Genomic DNA, 22,216 nt, shown 5'->3' on the forward strand with positions numbered 1-22,216 from the left:
CCTAGAATAAAACACTGCAAACAGATTTAAAGTGAAAAACAGAAGGATAAACTCTTTCAAAGGATACATGTTTAATCAAACCTGAAACAAAGGTAACTTGTTTTCACCTCACGTTAAATGAAGCAATTTCCATTGGCCTTAAATTAAAAGACTTAATGTTGGAAGTGAAAGATCAGGAAAGGCATATAAAAAATTTTGAAGCCATTACATACAACAAGGATGAATTTTAAGACCATTGTTTAGTAATGGAGGAAACACTGCTGTAAATATCAATAAAAACTACCTTACATAAATACACACAATACAGTATAACAAGCAATAATTTTATGTAGTTGTAAGCTACTCAGGTTATACAAGTTCTACTGCTTCCTATCATAAATAATGTAGTGAATAAACAGAAAAATATGACCAAAAGCTTTTCAAGAGAAAATGAAAATGAGCCTACTCTATCATGGAAAATATTTTCAAATTCCTATTTGCTACCTGTGAACTGCAAATCTGCTCCACAAATATGCCAACTTTTGCTGTGCTATATTCTATTATAATCATAGTGCAAACCAATGTATGCCAAATTTGGCTGTGCTATATTCTATTATAACCATAGTGTAAATCAACCATTTTAATGCTTACTTTTACAAGAATAAAATCAAATTTTACTAAGAAATTTAACATGATAAATTGATAAATATATAATAAAATACATAAAAATATGCTGTATCACAAATTCAATACATTTTTTTCTGTTAGAAAGTTTGATGTTTTACTTTTCTGTAGCCCTGTGTAACCATACTGTATCTAACCTACATTCAGAAAACAGAAGAAAAATAAACAGATCAATAATGTTAAATGTATCATACTTCTCCAATTGCTGCATATGCTACCTCTGCAGTAATCAGTTCCTTATTTGCAACTGCCATAGCAGCAAGGCAGGCCCATAATGTTTGCTCCTGAAAACAAAAGACAGAAACAAATGTGACCGTTTCAGTGCCAACAGTAAATTATAAATCTCACCAGGAGACATGTAAGAATTGTGACATAAGCTGCACAACTCTGTGTACTAATATTGTGATAATGACATTACTACAAAATCAAAGACATTAATGTAATCAGTTAAAGACTTTTATTTCAGTCAATAAATGTACCAAATAAAATTTTGTATAGGTTTACCATTTCAGTTGTACAATTAGCATTATATATAGCTGCACTTTGTACTGCAACTTTATTATAAGTGAATTGAATCTGGGACGCATTACATTTTTTCAAAACAATCAGACCAGCATGAAGGAACTTGCTTATTTAAATTGTACTTTGTTTAAAAGCCATTTTATTTTGGATTAAAATACAGTGTTTTGTTTAATGTTCTGTTTCATCAATGCTAAATCCATAAATCCTGTTTGTGACTCAGTGGAAAGTTGGCCAAGTGCCTAAGCTTTATTTACACTTTTCTTAAATACAAGCATCGGAATGAAAAAATAAATAAAGATTTAAGGTTTTGCTCAGACTTTCACTGTTTAAGTAAATCAGTTTTCTGTATATATAATAAAGTATTATTGTTTGTTGGCTACATTCATGCTTTGTTTGTTCTACTTTTCAACAGCTGGGAAAGAGACAGCTGTCATAAAAAAACTTTATTAAGTCCAAATTTTTATTATTATTAAAAAAAACTTTTAATGTGCACATCCAGGCCATTAACCTTACCAAAGAAATAAAGATAATGTTGACATTTTGGTCAAATAAACACTCCTAAAAACATTATTAGAGGGACAAGACCATCATTACCCTGGCGTCTCTGTCAGATGGGGGTCTATTATTCCGTCTGCATGTTGTAGTTTGGAATTATTAGTGTCTCACTTAAGGGCAGACAGTGTTTCAAATTAGAAGCAATGATGCTCTAACATGCAGGAAACAGCTGGAGCATCTTGGAGTCTTTATTCCCAATCCACAAAACAAATCATGATTGAAGAAGTGAGTGGAATTTATAATTAAAAGAATGTAACTGAAGGAGTAAGTTTAACAAAGCAAAAAAAGAATTTCATGGCTGACTAGGCTTAATTTAACATATTTTTTAGATCACTACTTACTAAATTTTTATTTTGCTCAGATATTATTAATACAGTTAATTAAATTAGTAAAAACTTCCACAGATTAAACACCTCTGGCATAAAGGAAATGAGGACATTATTTAGTTGCATAGTCCAAGTTTACACTATCTTTTAACTGCTGAAATTTTTTTACAATAAATATGCAGCAACAGGTTTTTGTACAAGTTCTTCCATTTTTAATTAGACTAAGCTGCTTATGTCTGCCTATTTGCAAAACAAAAATAATACCATATTTTTAATGCTAAAAATATGTCACTGTCCTAGAAGTTCAGTAACTGCATTTCTTAATTTTATTTGGGGCTAAACAGCAGCCCACATAAACAAAAGTGAAATTAGCAAAATTTATTCAACCACAACAGATTTCAGGGAAGTCAACTTTAAGTATGTATAAGATCCTGAGAATTGTGTAACTTCTCATTTTAATCTCATTTTTGGGGAAGGCCTGTAAAAAGATACTACAATTAGATTTTTTTTAAATTGGCCAATACCATTTTTGTCTACTCTGCCATAAAGGTCTATAAATATAATTTGGTGAATTTGAGATGTAATGTTAATATAATAATAGGAAAGGATAGTCATAAGTGACTGAGTAAACTGAATAAGAAAAAAATAAGTCTATAAAATGCCTGACTAGTCTTTCAAGTGATCTACTGATGGGAGGTCAGATACACAAGGTACAGTAGATCATGCTGTGAACGATTATAACAGAACAATAGAAAACATACCTTTACAAAACGACATAGTCTCACAGCATCATCCCAACGAGAGCAATTAACATACTCATGAAGAATTGCTGGATATGGAGATATGTTTGTGTACACTAGAGATCCATCTGATCTTCTTATTGTAACTTGATTGGAAACATAGTTTAAAATATGAGGGCTTCTACTGAAATCACTAAAAAAATCAGACAGGTGAAAACTGCTTAAAATAATGTGAATAGTTAAAACATGTAAACATTAATTGAAAATGTTATATAACTTTCACCATTTAAATCTGTGCAATGGTTACTATCTAAAGTTCATCAATTCTAAATATGGAAAAAAAGTTAAGAAAGTTAATTACAATAAAATTAATCAGCAAATACAATTTATTCAAACAAACAATTTAAGGATTAGAAATGATAATAAAGAAAGTTCTAAAAGAAGCTTTTCTTAAATTTTATGAACTGCCAAGAACTCTATAAAAAAGGTGAATATATATATATATAAATATATATATATACACACACACAGTAGAATATAATCTGATTGATTAGGGTGGAGCAGGATGTCTACTAACATATAAAAGTATTATATAAATTACCAATTAATATCAAGTGTTATATTATTGGTAATTTGACACTATACCTACTTGGTAAGAAATAAATAGTTTATCACTGTATGTCAAAACTACAAAAAAAAAAAAAAGGGGGGTTTTGATTTACCTGTAACATCCATCTACCATGGTTTATTCTCAAGTGGAATCATAACGAAGGTCATGGATAAATAATGTATTAGAATCTTTTTTAAAATCAAAGATAGGTCTAAACAGAAAACATATTTTTCCAGAGAAGTCACTGCTCAACAGCCACTGGCAATGTAAAGTGCATTCGGAAAGTATTCACAGCGCATCACTTTTTCCACATTTTGTTATGTTAAAGCCTCATTCCAAAATGGATTAAGTTATTTTTTTCCTCAGAATTCTACACACAACACCCCATAATGACAATGTGAAAAAAGTTTACTTGAGGTTTTTGAAAATGTATTAAAAATAAAAAAACTGAGAAATCACATGTACACAAGTATTCACAGCCTTTGCCATGAAGCTCAAAATTGAGCTCAGATGCATCCTGTTTCCCCTGGTCATCCTTGAGATGTTTCTGCAGCTTAATTTGAGTCCACCTGTGGTAAGTTCAGTTGATTGGACATGATTTGGAAAGGCACACACCTGTCTATATAAGGTCCCACAGTTGACAGTTCAAGAGCACAAACCAAGCATGAAGTCAAAAGGAATTATCTGTAGACCTCCGAGACAGGATTGTCTCGAGGGACAAATCTGGAGAAGGTTACAGAAAAATTTCTGCTGCTTTGAAGGTCCCAATGAGCACATTGGCCTCCATCATCCATAAGTGGAAGAAGTTCGAAACCACCAGGACTTTTCCTAGAGCTGGCCGGCCATCTAAATGGAGCGATCGGGGGAGAAGGGCCTTAGTCAGGGAGGTGACCAAGAACCCGATGGTCACTCTGTCAAGAGCTCCAGAAGTCCTCTGTGGAGAGAGGAGAACCTTCCAGAAGGACAACCATCTCTGCAGCAATCCACCAATCAGGCCTGTATGGTAGAGTGGCCAGACGGAAGCCACGCCTTAGTAAAAGGCACATGGCAGCCCGTCTGGAGTTTGTCAAAAGGCACCTGAAGGACTCTCAGACCATGAGAAACAAAATTCTCTGGTCTGATAAAACAAAGATTGAACTCTTTGATGTGAATGCCAGGCGTCATGTTTGGAGGAAACCAGGCACCGCTCATCACCAGGCCAATACCATCCCTACAGTGAAGCATGGTGGTGGCAGCATCATGCTGTGGGGGTGTTATTCAGCGGCAGGAACTGGGAGACTAGTCAGGATAATGGGAAAGATGACTGCAGCAATGTACAGAGACATCCTGGATGAAAACCTGCTCCAGAGTGCTCTTGACCTCAGACTGGGGTGGCGGTTCATCTTTCAGCAGGACAACGACCCTAAGCACACAGTCAAGATATCAAAGGAGTGGCTTCAGGACAATTCTGTGAATATCCTTGAGTGGCCCAGCCAGAGCCCAGACTTGAATCTGATTGAACATCTCTGGAGAGATCTTAAAATGGCTGTGCACCGACGCTTCCCATCCAACCTGATGGAGCTTGAGAGGTGCTGCAAAGAGGAATGGGCAAAATTGGCCAAGGATAGGTGTGCCAAGCTTGTGGCATCATATTCAAAAAGACTTGAGGCTGTAATTGCTGCCAAAGGTGCATCGACAAAGTATTGAGCAAAGGCTGTGAATACTTATGTACATGTGAGTTCTCAGTTTTTTATTTTTAATAAAATTTTCAAAAACCTCAAGTAAACTTTTTTCACGTTGTAATTATGGGGTGTTGTGTGTAGAATTCTGAGGAAAAAAATGAATTTAATCCATTTTGGAATAAGGCTGTAACATAACAAAATGTGGAAAAAGTGATGCGCTGTGAATACTTTCAAGATGCGCTGTATTTCTTTACATTAAACTGCATGGTTAATCTCAAAGAATGTGTTAGATGCATTGAACAGAAATTACAAGTATGTTTCCCTGACATGAGATTATTAATAGCCTTAAAGGTTCTTGCAAAGATGACAGATATAAGAGTATCTCATAAAATTTAGGAGGAAATATATTAAAACACTCTTCCATCAATTAAAAAGTAGTACAAGGCTTGCACTAAAATGCACATAAAATGGCAGAAATAAAAAAAAACATATCAACTCTTGATGATACATAAAATGATTACAAATGTAACTAATGATATAATATAAATAATCTTCTGCAAAATATCAGACTTCAATGTTGTTACAATTTAAAAACATACAAATAAAAATGATAGCAATGAAAAAATTAAAAGACTGAGCACTTACTGTAGGGTATAGGGCCTCTAGCTATGTAATGTTTAAGCTCTTAAATGATATTCCATTAGTCTACGCATTTTAAACCAACATAAGGGACCATTATCTTAATTCAGCATTACAGCTGCTGGTTCACCCATTAATAACACAAAAAATTCTACTAATTCTACTAATATTTTTGAAGGGAGCTGGAGGATATCCTAGCATCACTGGATGCAAAGAAGGAGATAATCTTAGACAAGTACTATTCTGTTACAATATTTGAATGGATATTTACATACAGTGGTGTGAAAAACTATTTGCCCCCTTCCTCAAATAAAGCTGAATTACAACAATTCTGCAAAGATGAGTGGGCCAAAATTCCTCCAGAGCGCTGTAAAAGACTCATTGCAAGTTATCGCAAACGCTTGATTGCAGTTATTGCTGCTAAGGGAGGCCCAACCAGTTATTAGGTTCAGGGGGCAATTACTTTTCACACAGGGCCATGTAGTTTTTCACACCACTGTATATGTACGTAAATGTTGTATTGTATTGCTTCTGTAGTTATCAGTAGAGTCAATTTATAAAAAGCAGTATGAACAACAAAGACATTAAAACAAGTACACTGAACACACTATTTAGGCAACACAAACCAAAAGTAGCAAGTGACTATAAGAATAGTCAAAGAAAGTTGTAATGACACATTTTTCTGCTGTATAACAGAGGGTTGCATGCCAAAACATACTGTTTATAATACTACCAAACAAAAGCATCACCCATATAAAAATTACCTACGTGAGGTGAAGGAAAGGAGAAATGACTATGGAATCAAGGTCTGGGTGCAAATGCAGTGGATAAAACCAGGAAATAATAAGAAAGCCAGTAGTCAATACCAAAATAAAAAATGCAGTGGATAAAACCAAGAAGTAATGAGAAAGCCAGTAGTCAATACCAAAATGCCAAAATAAAACAGTTGAAAACCTGTTTACCTAAAAATCATTTCCCCATTTAACTAGAAACACGAACAAAGACTTGAGTTTACTTGAACTTTAATCCAAAATGTAGATGTTTGTTGCACCATCATAAACAAGGCACAAGCCATTGCAAATATCCCAAAAAGGCACTAGCATAATTCACAAAACTGCAAAACTAATGATTAATTTAAAAAATGTAAATCAAAAATCTCTGCAAATAGACATACTATAGTTAGCTTAGCTATTTGGGTCATAAAGCAAAACAAAAAACTACTCAGATCTTACTTTCCCATAGGCCTGTCGATAACTGCTTTAAGTGATTATTGTTTGACTGTTCAGACTTATTTTTCACTATAATTTATCATCACTGTCTGTGATCATTAGTCTTCACAGTATTAACAACACACTCCCCACTATCAAACATTTTATTTTGCCAATCTCCAGTTGTGTTCAGCCCTTACAATCAGAATCCTTTCTCTCAGCCCTTCCTTTTCCCTCACAAGTCTTCAAGTGACTTCCAGTATGTTAAATTATTTTACACAAGAATTTTACTTGTCAGGGTTATTGGGTACCACAGTGTTTCCCACATCATTAGGCCAAAGGAAGGAGCTAAACCTAATCAAGATGTTAAGATTTAAAATAATAGAAGGATTCTCTCATGAACATGTTTTAAGCAACCCACATGGTATATTGCATGGTTATGGCTCTACCACTCAGCTCCATTATATTTACATAAACACATATAACTACGTGTTGCTAAAATTCTTCGTAACATACCTTGCATCTTTTGCGTAAAGTGTCTTGAAAAGAAGATCTTTGTCTACATAAACAACACTAGGGTAATACCAAACAGTAAACTGGGTGTCCTGAATCCCACACAACATGCTTGTGGAGTCATTCCAAGCCATTGTGTGAACCATAGTGCCTAAAGAAAAGAGCATTCATATTTAAATAAACATTTCACATACGCTGACAAGCTGCCAAAATAATAACCATCTTTTTCATAGCTGAATTTAATCTAATTTCTGTATATTTCAAAGTAAAGATGTTTTGAATTCACTGTTAACTCTTCTGTGCTTGTTCATCCACTAAAAGATTTCAGTTCAGGTAACCACAATCATTTGTAAGCAACAAAGTATCCTGAAAAGGTACAGCTATTCTTATTCTCATATGTATAATGAGATTTCTTTTTGCTTTTATAATTTTTCTATTTTTATCTAATTCCAACTAATTATTTAGTTAAGAAACAGAAGAGAAGGTACAATTTGGAAAATCTTGTGTAGCATGCTGTTTATAATCAACAGTACATTAGTATATTTATTAGTTAAACACTTGTTTTAGAAAGTGAAATCTTGGTTATAAAAATACAGTACATACAGCTTCTTTGATGACTTAGAAACAAAAGGAATCATGCTCTGATTAAAAGGTACTAACTTACAAAAAACAAACAGTTACTCGCTAAAACTAGCAATGAAATTTGTACAACAAAAGTATACACTGTTCAGTTTGTTATACTGTGATTGTGCTGTACATGAAATAGTTCTAATGCGCATAAGAATTTTTTCACAGGCGCCTTTTGCTGGCAGCACAAAGTAAGGCACAGAATTATAATATGCATAGCTTGGTAAAATACAGAGTCTGAGGTATTGTGGAAGAATAATTTTAGGGTAACATAGCATTCATCTTTAAGAAATAGCATTAAGGGTTAATAAATGTCAGAAACGAGAAAAAGATCAAGTGAACAACAAATTGTACAATGAAATATAGGAATTGGTTTAGGAAAAATACTAAAATGGTCAAGTAAATAAAGAATGTACCAGAAGAAAGGTTGATGTAATATACGAAGTGTACTGAAGGATGACTAAGAAATCCTGCCTGATTACTGAATTGTCCTGTTAGAGGATGTTTCTTTCTTTAATAAGATGTAAAATTTTGACCACAGTATATATATTTCAAATTCTAGATTTGAAAATAAACATCTTTAAGAACTTTAAAACATTATACAAGATTGGATATACCAAATTAAACACTTGTTTTTAATTGTTTAAAAAAAGTACATTTTTCAAAACACTCATACCTTTCATATTGTAAAGCTAACTTGAACAGTTTGAAATGAGGCAATAGCAAACGGGTTGCTGGAATTCCGAAATATTGTGCAGATATTTAAGCAAGTAATGCTGGCAAAGAAAAGCAATCAAGTTTAATCTTATCTGAAACTAAATGCATACTAGAATCATCAATAGTTAAGGCAGAGGTAAAATTTATTAACTGCATCATAGCTATTTTGCTAACCCTGTGGGGTTCTGTAAGTAAACAATAAACTATGGGTCAAAAGCTGAAATCTCACTAGGACCTCTTCAGATGCATGCAATTGGGCCCAGAGACCAACGCACTGGACTGGAAAGCCCATGTTGTCATCTAAAGCCATATTACTAATTTACTTGGTAACCACGAGAAAATCACTTAAAACATCATTGCATCAAAGAGAGAAATTGATTAACAAATGCACTACTGCTTTGGATAAGTGTTAGTAGCTTGTATGTACAGTGTGTGCAGAAATAATTCAACATCCACAAAAATCTATTGTAATTTGATGTGTGACTAGAAAAGTTACAAGTTTAAATTTGATTTTTTTTGGGTTGATAAAATACATTTTGATGTGGCATATTCACTTTGATCACAAACAAAATGTAAACAAAGATACAAAACTGAGAACTCTAGCTTTGAAAAGTACTCGCCTCTTTTAATTGTTATAATGATTAATATGAGAGTAGCTGTTACTTTTAACAGGTACAGTATTACATCTTTAGGCCTTTTGTGGTATATTGTAAGCATTTTTTCATATTTTAAAGGAATCTTAAGTTCTTGATACAGATTTTGACTGGGATTTAAAAAAGGCTTCTGACTGGGCCACTTCCAGGAATCTCGCCTTCTTTTTATGCCACATAAGAGAAGCTTTGACTTTATGTATGACATGGCTGTCTTGTTGAAGCTTGGTTACTAAGTTAAATTTCTTTTGCCGACAGACTAAAAACATTTACTTTATTTACTCTCTTACATTTACTTAATGTATTTTGAAAAGTCAACCACTCCTCAGATATAAAACAGCTTCACAACATAGTAGTATCACTACCATACAAAAAATAATCTCCGTGTTGAAGTAAGTGATGACTTTATGCTTTCCCCCAGACATAGTGATTGATATTAAATCCTAATAACTCAATGTTATAATTATACTACAATGTTGGGATAATGTATTGATCGTTATGAACTATTTTTTGCCTCACAGAGCACTTGGCATTAAGGATAACTCAATTTCTGTGACATCAGACTAGCTCATTTTCACATTACTTCAGAGATTGCTACATATATTTGTACTAATTCATAAGGGTACTTCATGAGAGCTATTCAGATATGGTCGCCCTCTTACTACTCTACCATACTGGACAGATTGGTGGAGTGCCTGAGCAATTGTTGTCACAGTTTAATAGGGCCAAGAGTGATAATGTATCACATTGCTCCTCATAGACTTGTATCATTTTGGCAACAATGTTGTTGCTTTTTCTGTTTTGCAGTTGATTTCCAGAGTTATTAGTTATGATTACTAAACCCTTTAAAACACTGAAGTATTCAGGATTTGACTTTTATGTCATGAAAAAGAAAGCTATCATCCACTAAGTCTAACATAATAAGCCTGACTTAACCAGGAATAACTGGATAAGAAGAGCTAGGAATTAGGCTATTGAGAAGAAAGTGAGGCATCCATTTGAGGCTGAAACACAGCATCAACCAACCTACTTTGCCCAGTATTCTTCTATAAAACCCAGTTTCTGGTTAAAAAACTGAATGATATCAACTTGAATGGAGAACACAGTTGCATTACATGGCTGACCTGTGACACAATCAACTCTGCTATCTAGCTAAGTGGTTTCACAAACTACCTTATGGGTGTGACAGAAACTTTAAGGAAAAGCAGAGGAGGTGGTGCACATTTTAAAATCTTGAAGCATCTCACAAAAGCATTTATCTGATAAGTATCTCATGGTCAAGTGTCTATTTTACCTTAAAAATAATTCTCCAATGTTTTCCTGATCGTTACCTATATCCAACTTACATGCTAACACCAGCGAACTATACAACATCCATATGTAATATAAACATTTACAAACTTATGGATTATTTACTGTTACTGGAAAATTCAGCAAAGCAGATTAAAAAATATACTAAGCACACCCCATGGAAATTGTTGTCTGTTTCAACATATTTGAACAGGCAAACATTAGATCTTCATACAAAGTTTGTCAAGGGATTTACAAATATTTTCAAATTACTTGAAATCAATCATTCCTTGAAAGGAAAACCATCTCCAAGTGGCAGCATTCACATTGCTGCAAACTGACTGTTTGATACTAAAAAAAAAAGTCTCCAGGAATTCCAAAATTTCATACTATCTGCAGGTAACTTTTGCAAAAGTTGGTGTCAGCATGCATGCATCCACAATCCTAAAGAAATTGCACACATTTGATATCCAAAAGAGGTATGTAAAAAAAAACATCTAAAAAAGAGCACTGCAGCAACAACTAAAATACAGGTAAAGGCATTTTGGAACAATCTGCTCTGGACAGCTGAATCAAAATCAAAATTAACTTGTTTGGGTCGCAGTGACAGTAGACATGCTTAGCACCAACCAAAAACAGCATTTCAGGAAAAGAAACATACTAACTGTGAAATGTTCTAGTGGAAAGGCTATGGTTTGGGGTTGCATTGCTGCCTCCAGGCCTGAGCAGTTTGTAATCATCGAGTCAACTATGAATTCTGCATCATTTCAAAGTGTGCTTAAAGAGAATTTGAGATCATCCATTTGAAAGGTGAAGTTGAACTCGCTTCGAGTGATAGACCATTAACAATCTTTTTGACAGATAAGAGTGTGCTTGCGCACAATTAATCATTAGTACATGTATTTGTTAAAAATATGAAAAATAAATACAAATGAATTATACAGGTATCTACTAAAACTTTCAGAATGTTTAATTGTTACTGCATAAGTTATGAATTTTTGGCTTTATATTCCACTTCTACTGGTTAGTGTTGCTGCTTTAAAGCTACAACAGCCTGGGTTTGATTTCCAGAAGAGGTTATTGCCTGTTTGTTCTCTTCAATTAATTTGTCTGGTTAATGTAGTTATCTTTTACAACATCTTCAATATTTTCATATTTGATTAACTTGAGACTACAAATCTGTCTATAGCTAAGTCAGTGTAGTGAGTGCACTTGAATGTATCTTGTACTAGACTGCTATCTTATCCAGGGATGGACATGTCTTGAGCACAATGATATTGATACAGATCTGTGTTTCAATTCAAGCAGTACAGACATGTGCACTTACCAATTTTTATTATCTTTTGGTCCCTTCCAAATCGTCTTACCAAAGCAATGTACAAATCTCTGTTCTTATCAATCAAAGCAAGTTTTCTTTCATTTGCAGATCCATACTGATCCAGAGCAATTTCCATGATTTCCATCTGTAGCAACATAATATACATTTAAAAAAAATCTCATACTTCTGTTTTTATAATAGCACTATGACAAAAATCACTGAATCTCACAAACATCTAAAAAGCTAGAAGTAAATACAGTGGGTATATAAAAGAATCACCCCCAATTTTTTTTGCTTTATAGGCCTAAATGAAAACACACACACAAAAAATTTCTTCCCAGTCTTACTTACTCAATGAAACCTATAACATCCAAGTGAAAGACATCACCACTACAGTTCAGAAAAATTATAAAAAATGAAAAACAAGACATACTGAGATTAATAAAGGATCACCCCCAATTTCAATATTTTGTTGAACCACCTTTTGCTTTAATAACAGCCTTGAGCCTTGACATTTTTCAAAGAAATCTAATTTTCCTAATACCTTCATCAATGTTCACATCTGAAGACATATTAGTTACTAATGAAGAGAATATTAGTAGCATTTCCAGATGTTATCAATTAATGTCGCAGTACAACATTGTCAAAGGGACCTCAATATTAATTCATTAATTAGATAGATAAATTCTACTTCTTGTCTAAGATATTAAAATTCTATGTGTCATAACATATATTTGTCTGCCTATAAACTCATTGTAATTTCTTACACTACACTGACAGCATTTATACTATTTTTTCTCAGTCAGAAGAATCCTAATGTACCATCCATAACACCATGGGAAAACAATATTTTATATTACCTAAACCCACTTTGTGTGGAACTGTGCAAAGCTTCTCTAGAACCCGACAAACACGATGCTTTACAATTATTCTACCAGGCATCTCATAATATTTAACAAAATGTGCTCTTTGCCTTTAAACTAACTCTTTGTTTGGATACAGGTGGGATTTTTAAGTGTTGTTCAAGATGAATGAATCTTAACTTTTTTATGTGACTGTTTTGACTGCATTCTTGATTTGGCTGATTTTCGATCCCTTTTTTTGTGAACTAATGTTTCAATTAAAATACAAGAGCCAACATTTTACAGAAAAACACAACCCAACCCAACTCAACTCTGCCCCATTCAAACTAAGAACATCAAAGAAAGAAAACAGTGACCAGCACTGCATCAACACCATTAAGAAGAAAAGCTATGGATTAGGGCTGCAGCCAAGACCATGTGGCATACCAACTCAGACTAGCTGTATCATAAAAAAATCATTCATCAATGAGGAGCCATCTTCTCTACTGATCCTGACCGCTGACAGTACAAAAATTATCACATTATATTATATATATATATATATATATAATATATAATATAATAATATAATATATAATATAATATATATATATATAAAAGATTTTCAGATAGAAAGAGAAAAGAAATCAGATGATTTTCAGCGAGAAGAAAGGGTATCTTTTGCTGCAAATATTCTGAACAACAGATGAATGAAGTCAAGAAAAGCCTAGGTGAAGAAAAATATGGGAAGCAAAGGAACTTCAAGAGAGAAAGCGGGCATAAGAAAATCAGAGACAGCAGACCAAAAACTGAACACAGAAGGGTAGCCCCAAAGCATATGCAGAAATGTACCCAAGGTGTTTATGGAACCAAAGTGACAATTGGGTCAGAGGATAGCCCCCAGGCAAATTATTTATGGGATATTTAATATAATTGGTAAACAAATTTAAATTGGGTTTGTATATAGTTAGAATTCATTGATACCAGTCAGACATTTTTAAAAACTAAGATCTTGATGCCAAACAGACTTAAATAATAAACAGTATTGGGATGCCTTACTAAGAACTGCATATAATATTAATATTGGTTTGTGGCAAGGAGAATAAGTAAGTGGGAAAACATACAAAGGATAGAAAACAAGGACAAAAGGGACTGGAATACCATAAGCTTTAAATACATATCTAAGTCTTAAGTAAATGAAAATGGAACATAAGGGGATAGAAAAGAAAAAATTTAGGAGAAAGAAATAATTTAGGAGTGGGAATGTTAGAAACCCTGATTTGTCAAATATATATAACTTAGACCAGGGATCAAAAGCAATGGGATCTCTATTGTGCAGGCTGTGTTATAAAAAATAGAAGTGTGCATATGTATCCCAGACTGGACAAGGGATGAGACACCTTTCCACTCAAAATGCCTTATTTCTAGTGCACAAGTGATTAGATGACCCATCTTTGAACATTGAGCACCGGTTTTCACATCAGAGAATTGGATGTTGGGAACAAAACTCAGAGATACCCTATGAGGAAGGGTGTGGATAGGGGTACATCCATTGAAAAAATGGATACAGTGTAAAAGTTCAATGGTGTAGCTCAAGATCTGACAAGGAACCCCACACTCATCTTTGCCTCATATAAATGTGGAGTGTTTAATTACAGTTTTTATTTACGTTCCAGAGAAAGGTAGATAAAAGTGACCTTAAATTGGATCAATGCTTAATGGAGGAAGGTGCTGGAAACATTGCACTAACAAAATTAATGCAGAAAATTATGTTCATTTTAATAATAGTTTATCTAGAACTGAAAGACAGATGACACTGAAGTCAAAAGATTTTTTCACATTATTAAGGTCCAGCATTAATTAAGTTTAAAGGTGTCTTGCAGTGAAGGGAAGAAGTACTTAACTGAGGTAGCTAAAGGGATGTACGGGAGGGAAGAGACAAACTTTACAAAGCAAATTAAGAGGTAAAAGAGGTTATTTTGTAACCTAAAAATACATTTGTAGGAATCAAATTACTTTAGAAGATAACTAGGGGAATTTTCCAGAAAGGGTAGAATATTACCTAGGGCTGTGCAGTGTCTTCAAAGTTCATATTGATAATGTATGATACCATCGCCTTGGGCATGGGGTTGGGGCTTGGAAAGAGAGATGGAGAGATGCTTGTGGATCATGAATAATTAGCTGCTGTGCCCATGTACCAAAGAAAGCCTCAAGCATTTTTGCTTGAGATGCATTCATTTAATTGTCTCACAGATTTCTGTAAATCAGCACATACAGCGGTGCTTGATAATGCTATTATGAAGATTAAAAGGTGATTCATTCCATGATCATTTAAAATTGCTAAAAAAAAACATGATGCCATATTGGTATGAAACTCTGAAGTTAGATCTCACTCAACATAAAATGATGTGCACACAAATACCTACAAAACTAGAAGTTGCTGACTAGTTCAACTCATTCAAACACTGCATCCTCAGTTATTCTCTTTCTACCATCTTCTGAACAAAGAAAGTGACTTGGGATTCGTTAAAGAAAAAAAAAAAAAGACTCATTGTATATGATTGTGCCTTATGCGTGCAAAAAGGGCATGAATGCCTATTAGACAGCATTGGTATCACTCTCACTCCTAATCCATTAACAGCTGTGTTTGGTATACTCCCAAATCGGCTTACAGTGGAGAAGGACAAACAAACTGTAATGGCCTTTACTTCACTATTAGCATGTAGACTTATCTTGCACAACTGGAAGAATTCTAGACCACCTCTTCTAAGTCGGTGGGTAACTGATGTCATATACAATTTGAAATTGGGAGAAATAAAATTCTCACTTAGAGAATCTGTTCAAAACTTTTTAAAACCTGGCAAGATCTAATCAATAACATTTTAGGAGAAGCATTTATATTGGGGAGAAGGACTTGTTTCTTTCTTTACTACTCTCAAATTTTTACTCAGGCTGTTGGCCTTCCTCTCTTTTTCATGGGTTGGGGTTGAATTAAATTTAGCTTTGTCAAGTTTTACTTGATTGTAATAAATTTAATAAATTAATTAGTTAAAAAAAAAAAAAAAGCATACAGCTGAGTGTTGATTGGTATTTCGAGCTTGCAACGTACAATTTGCATGCAGGAGGACAATGGAACCATTTTTGGAAAAAATGTAAAGCACTGTAGTGATATATAGCACAACCAGTTTATTTCAGATTTAAATGCAGTGTTCACAGCACAGTTACATTTCTCTTTGTCTATTACCAATGCATGAAGTGGAACATAATTAATGGCAGTACTCCATTTAGTTCGTGCCAGGGTCCTCCTTCCAATTCATTATTACTTTTACACGATGGGGTGGGGGCCCCCATTTTAGGTTGGTACACCTGCATATATGATATCAAAGGGCCGCACAATTTAATAGGACTGACAAGTGTCTATAAATAAACTGCTCCTAGAGTGGTCGAGATACTCAAATTGCCAAGTCAATCTTTGCATGGGGTTTAAAAAAAGAAAAAAAAGATGACCCTGTGTGCACATACAACTGAATAGCAGCAGCCATTCGGGGAATGCAAAATTACAAACAAGTATGGTAAGTCAGAAACTATTTCAATACTCTAGATACTTTTCTCATAGGGTAATGCCTCAATGCTGCCATCTATAATATTTAATGGTGCTGACCACTTACTTCAGTCAGGAGTGCTTCACCCAAGTATGAGCTGGTATTACATCACCAATGAAAGGGGTGCCTATATAAATGGCAAGCCTGAAAAGTTGCATGCTTTACCAACTAGTGTGGAAAAAGGTGAACCTTTTAAGGATACCAAGCCACTTCAAGGAGCCATATAAAGAGGAGTCAGAAGCAGGAAGAAAAGACCTACACAGTCTGACTTATCAGAAACTGATCTGTTTGGCTGTTTGGAAGAGTTGATGGAGAGTCTTGAGGCTCATATCTGTAATCTGGAGTGTCGTTTGAAACAGCAGTACGGTGGTGGGGAACGGTGGAAGACAGCTGAGAGACTGCCATCTCTGCAGCTCCACTACCGCCTTTCCATCTGCTAAGTACTATTAGCCTTGGGTACATGAATGCCGGCGGAGCTTCGGGACCATGGAGCTGGGGAATAGTACGGCAGATGGAGTTGTCACTGACCCCAAGTAAGCCGGAAGAAGCAGGGCTGGTGGTAAAAATGTGCAGGCAAAGGACAAGACAGATCATAGAGTAGTTGTAAAGTGGTATTAGAGGAAGAGTCAAAGCTGAGATCCAAACCTGTAATGAGGTAAGCAGCTCTAGCTCAGTAAAGGAAAACAGCAAAGATACCAGTACATCTGCATCATCACACATGGAGATTTGTCTACTGGCCTACAACTGACGAGCTTTGAACACCTCTGCTGTACCGAGCTCTGCCATTTGAAAATGTAGTGCTCACAATCCCTGCTGACATTCTCTCACCACCAGCTGCATCACTAAAGCAAGAGAGAAGACCATGCTTCAGTTTCAACAAGTTTGTGCAACATTTCAAGTAGCTGGAAGTGGTCACTGGGGATGGCAACTAAAGCAGGGGGGCTATGTAATTGCGCTGACGATTTATATCAGCCAGGAATGAGTCACCCAAGTATGAGCTGGCATTACATCACCCGTGGCAAGTCTGCTAAGTCAATTGCTTTTACACATAGTGCAACCTCAAAGAGCCATGTAAAGAACACAGAATCCATCCATTGCAGAGATTGGTGCCGACACTACAATATGAAGCGGTAGAGCAAAGATAACATAAAACATCTGCCAATTTCCCATTGAACTGCGGAAATGGCCTGACAAACTTACCCATCTTAAAAAGAAGAAATGTTCTGTGTGACTTCAACAAGGAATTCGTTTACTGTTTAAATTTTACCTAAAAAGTGGTTGCTTGAACTTATTTCACTATTTTATGTTTTAATGCGCGTAAGTCAAAAACAAGGTAGAGTAAGAGCATGTGAAAACAGCTCATACACCAGCACCCTTGTCCTACTGCTTTAGGTAAAATAACTAAATAGAGTGCAAAAAAAAAAATCACATTTCTGGAAATAAATCAAATGAAAAGCAATTTTGTAAGGTTATGTAAGAATGAATTGATTGCAAAATATTATCTACAGATTATTATTGTAAAGTACCAATGTTATCCACCTGCAGCTAAATTGTGTTTGAAGTAATTAACATGACACCCTAACTGATATAAACATGGGACAGGTTTAAAAACGAACAATGGCATCGGGAGGTAGGAGGCTTCAGCAGCTTAGGCTCTGGTCTCTGGCACCTAGTCCCTGATCTTCAAATCAAAGATATATGTGAACAATTGTAGCAAGCCCCTGATCTTCACGTCAATTGTGTACAATTCATATTTCAGTTATACAATTCAGTTTCCTTAAAAGTTCTTACTTATTTATAAAACTTTAATGAATAACTGTGTTTTAACTAATATTAATAGCTAGATGGGGAATATTTCAGTTCCTTTTCTCCTTTCATAGAGTAATACTGATACTAATTTTATTCTAATATTGGTCATTTTGTTTTAATAGATATTTTCCAATTGTTAATTATAAGATACTGCTCTATTAGGCATAAAAGTGTTGTTTAAGATTACTGAAAACAATTAGTCATATCTACCACTAACACACAACAATCAATGCCATTTTCACATCACATGAATTGGACTCTGCAGTGTATGAAAGGTTATGACCCACTTAAAGCCTATTTGTGCTCAGTTTTTAACTTCATTATAAAATGCTGCAACAAAGCACATAACTAATGTACTCTGCTAATATGTGATTGCATTCTATTATTGCTATTACTTTTGAATATGACTCATTGTTACCAAACTATTTAATAAACAAAAATATAATAACAGACTTTTGGATTAATGTAAAAAAAATGTGAAATGCTGAACCTTTCATATCAGTTAACTTAGTCGCCTAATTCACTTGAATGTCACGCCATGCATACATTGTTTAACTTGTTAATTGAGTTCTGTTCCCCTTGGAGTTTATCCTTTGTATTTGAAATTTCTTGTGCCTTCTGCCATCTGTATTGATTTGTTGTGTCTGATCTGACCTCCAGTGGCTTCAGACTTCCACTGTTATTTGGTAGAAATGTGGCTTTCTTTTGTTGCTGCAGCTGGAACTATTTTACAGTTCAGTGTTGTTTGCTACTACATGCAATATTGGAGAGTATTCTGAAATAAGTACTAATTTACTTGACTATGTAACCACTGTAATGGACAAACCCATGTCCTATCCAACACCGGTCCCTTACCTGGCAGGGAGCCTTTATAATGGAACACCCAGTGAGGGAGTGATATCTCCTTTCCATGCCTGGACAAGGAGGTGGAAGGTTGTTACAGTGGCTACAACAGGAATGGTGTCCTAATAACAACTGAGCTACATTTGGGATGAACTTGGGAGCCTGGAAGATCAGCGCAGTAGTTGACTGCGTACTAGGGGCAGAGCGTCGCCCTGTACATTGGGTGGCAGCATTTCATCTGGCAAGCTCAGGTAAGGACACCCAGAGGAAGGCATGGGAGTGGTGTTCTTATGGGCCTGTCCTGTCTAGTTCTGTGGGAACTGACTGGGGAGCTCTAGGATACTGATAATACATGGACTATGGTGGTCTTGCCTGAACTAGAAGTGCTTCCCAGGAACAACAGATTAAGCACCAGAAGTATTCCCAGGTCTGGAGTTAAAAGATAGCCTTACACTCGACTCAGAGAGAAAGTTGTAGTCAGGTGTGAAGGAGAGAATGGAGGTGGAGAAAAAGAAAAGGAAGAAAAAAAGAGAAAGAGGTACTCTGTACCATAAACAAAAGAAGCCAGTATGAAGGTATTGATTAAATTAAAAGCACTTTAGTTGAACTGGGACTGCTGTGGTGCAATTGTGTCTGGGGATGTTTGGGGCTCAGTGGCACCCCATACAGGCCTTATCATTTATTTAACTTATAAAGAATTCCAACTGCTCTTCTCATGCATCAGAACATAAGGATTATTTGCTATTCTAAGTGCAGTCCTCTGGCATCACTGAAGAACTTTACATGTAAAACACGCCAGTGAATTGTCCAGGCCGAGTGTACTTTGGTCAAAAAAAAATTGTGTGCCAAGCAGTAATGTAGATGCACAGTGCATGGCTCATTTGTTTAACCTACTACCCCTTCAAAAAACTGCCAAAAGAAGCGCTTTTATCGTGGTCAAATTTAATGTATGGTATTTGAACTACGTTTCACTTTTACGTGATTTTATTTTACATAAAAGCCATATATATTGTGCAAAACTGAAACTTGGCAAAAGCCTCAAGAGTGCCTTGTTTTATACTAAAGCAGTTCTATTAAAATATGCATATTAATAAACCTCATGCATATGATCTAGATAGTGATTAGCTTTTAAGACCTTTGGCTGCCAGCCTATGTTTATGCTACTTAATAATCTGTCCTTTCGTCCTCCCTGGTATCCCTTTGCACACTGTACTTGGTGATTTCATTATTCACAATGACTCCCCAAAAACAAAATTGTTTCAGATTGCTTATATTTATTAGAATGCTTTAATTTATTTCAGAATGTTACTGAAAGGGCCATATTTATGATTTGGTTTTCTCAATTATCATTTCACCATTTTAATTATATTATAATATCTTACAACATGAGGGCATATGACAGTTATTTTAATTTATCAAATACTTGGCCTTAGTTGCCTGCAATGTGGGCTAATGATTTTAGAAACTTGAAATATATTACTTCTTGTTCATTCATACCACATTGTTTTGCAAAGATTTTGAACTCTGTTTTGTTTACCATAATCACCACTCAAATATCAAAACTTGCTAATTTCAAATCATATCCCTGGGGAACCATTGTCTATCCTCTTTCATTTTCTGCAAAGCAGTAACTAAATTTGGGAAGTATTCACGGAAACATACAGGTACACATTTATACTGATCCAATGAAATATGCAAATAACCAATATGAACTTCTTTAGTATTATAGGGAAGAAGTACCTAGAGAAAAAACTCACATAGATTCTAAGCTCTACAGGAAAATAAAAGTAACAGTTACTATCCATCTTATCTCAATTACTTCAAGTGTGTCTATTAAGGTCTTTTAGCAAGAGTTTGCTTAGCTTAAAAAAGACTCAATAAATTGAACCGTCCTCTGTCCTGGAATTTGTCTAATTGCATTTCTTTAGATTTTTTCTAGAATTAAAATGCACAGCATATACTACTGAAACAAAAATTCAACTGCATTATACAGTTTAAGCATAACCTGTCTCTTGACTAGTATGCCAAATAGTGGTATACATATTCCAGCATTCAGCTACCCTTAGAAATGTCTTTAGTCTACTATCTGGTAATGGACAGTGATGAATCCATTAGAGGAACTTTTACAATACCACTTCAACATAGGATGTTGCTCGACATTTTTCAACCCAGGTAGATGTTTTATTTCAAAATACTGTACATGTTAGAAAAGCAGATTTAAATTGCTGCTAAAGAAGCCATACAAATGTTGTGCATGACAAAGATCAGACTCTAAAATGAATTTTAACAGTTTCTGTCAACACATTTTTGCACACAAAGCAGACTATCCATAATTGTTTGATTAACTGAAAATAAATGAGGGATAAACTGTACAGGAATACCTAGTTAAATATTGACAATTTGTAGCTTTACTCATCATGCAATCTTCATTGTATACACCAGTTATACTTTTTGCAACAAAAGCTTGGATAATGTGGTCAGCCTCTGTACTGGAATAGGTTCTTTCACATAGCACATAGCTACAAACTGGGTCGAAATTTTACTTCTGTTGATTTCTAATAAAATTACAGCATACTGAAAAAATCTGGGTTTATCTCTTAAATTTATGTTTACTGTAAACACAAATGAAATGACTAGATCCGTATTGGAATTTAAAACTTATCGGATTAGTTCACACGTAATGCAAAGTGAGTGACGTATATTTATTGATTTAGGCCTTTTCATTAATTGCTCAAAATTTGCCTTTATGAAATTAACATATTACTCAATGCCAAATGAATGTAAAACTTCTATGTTATAATACCTATAAATTATACATAGGTTACTAGACCGAGAAATACAATGCTCCAACTCTTCATTCATTATTAATAACAAACACTCAGGCAAACTAATTTTCAAACATTACAGATTAATAGGAGTTCACTGTCATGTTGCTAAATGAAAATATGAACATACATTTTTTTCTCAATTTGAATATTTATTTGTTTATACACTGTTAACGGTGCTCTAAACATTCCATTTCTTTGGTCTTCCCAGTGTCACCCTACAATCAAAATTAAAATGCTAGAAAATTATGTAAAA

At 34.6% G+C, this 22,216-nt stretch overlaps 1 protein-coding gene across 3 annotated transcripts in view; it reads right to left on the reverse strand.

Moving 5' to 3' along the window:
• The window catches only part of ift80 (intraflagellar transport 80 homolog (Chlamydomonas)), a 261,632-nt gene that overhangs the window by 27,144 nt on the left and 212,272 nt on the right, over positions 1–22,216 (reverse strand). For all 3 annotated transcript variants that reach the window (XM_039756563.1, XM_039756573.1, XM_039756581.1), the window contains exons 14-17: positions 12,049–12,184; positions 7,441–7,588; positions 2,828–2,999; positions 858–947 (exon numbers count right to left, since the gene is read on the reverse strand). In XM_039756563.1, the coding sequence (XP_039612497.1) occupies positions 858–947; positions 2,828–2,999; positions 7,441–7,588; positions 12,049–12,184 (546 nt within the window). The remainder of the gene's footprint in view (positions 1–857; positions 948–2,827; positions 3,000–7,440; positions 7,589–12,048; positions 12,185–22,216) is intronic.

The sequence above is a fragment of the Polypterus senegalus genome, chromosome 1 (genome assembly GCF_016835505.1).
Source record: "Polypterus senegalus isolate Bchr_013 chromosome 1, ASM1683550v1, whole genome shotgun sequence".
In the NCBI taxonomy this organism is placed as follows: domain Eukaryota; kingdom Metazoa; phylum Chordata; class Cladistia; order Polypteriformes; family Polypteridae; genus Polypterus; species Polypterus senegalus.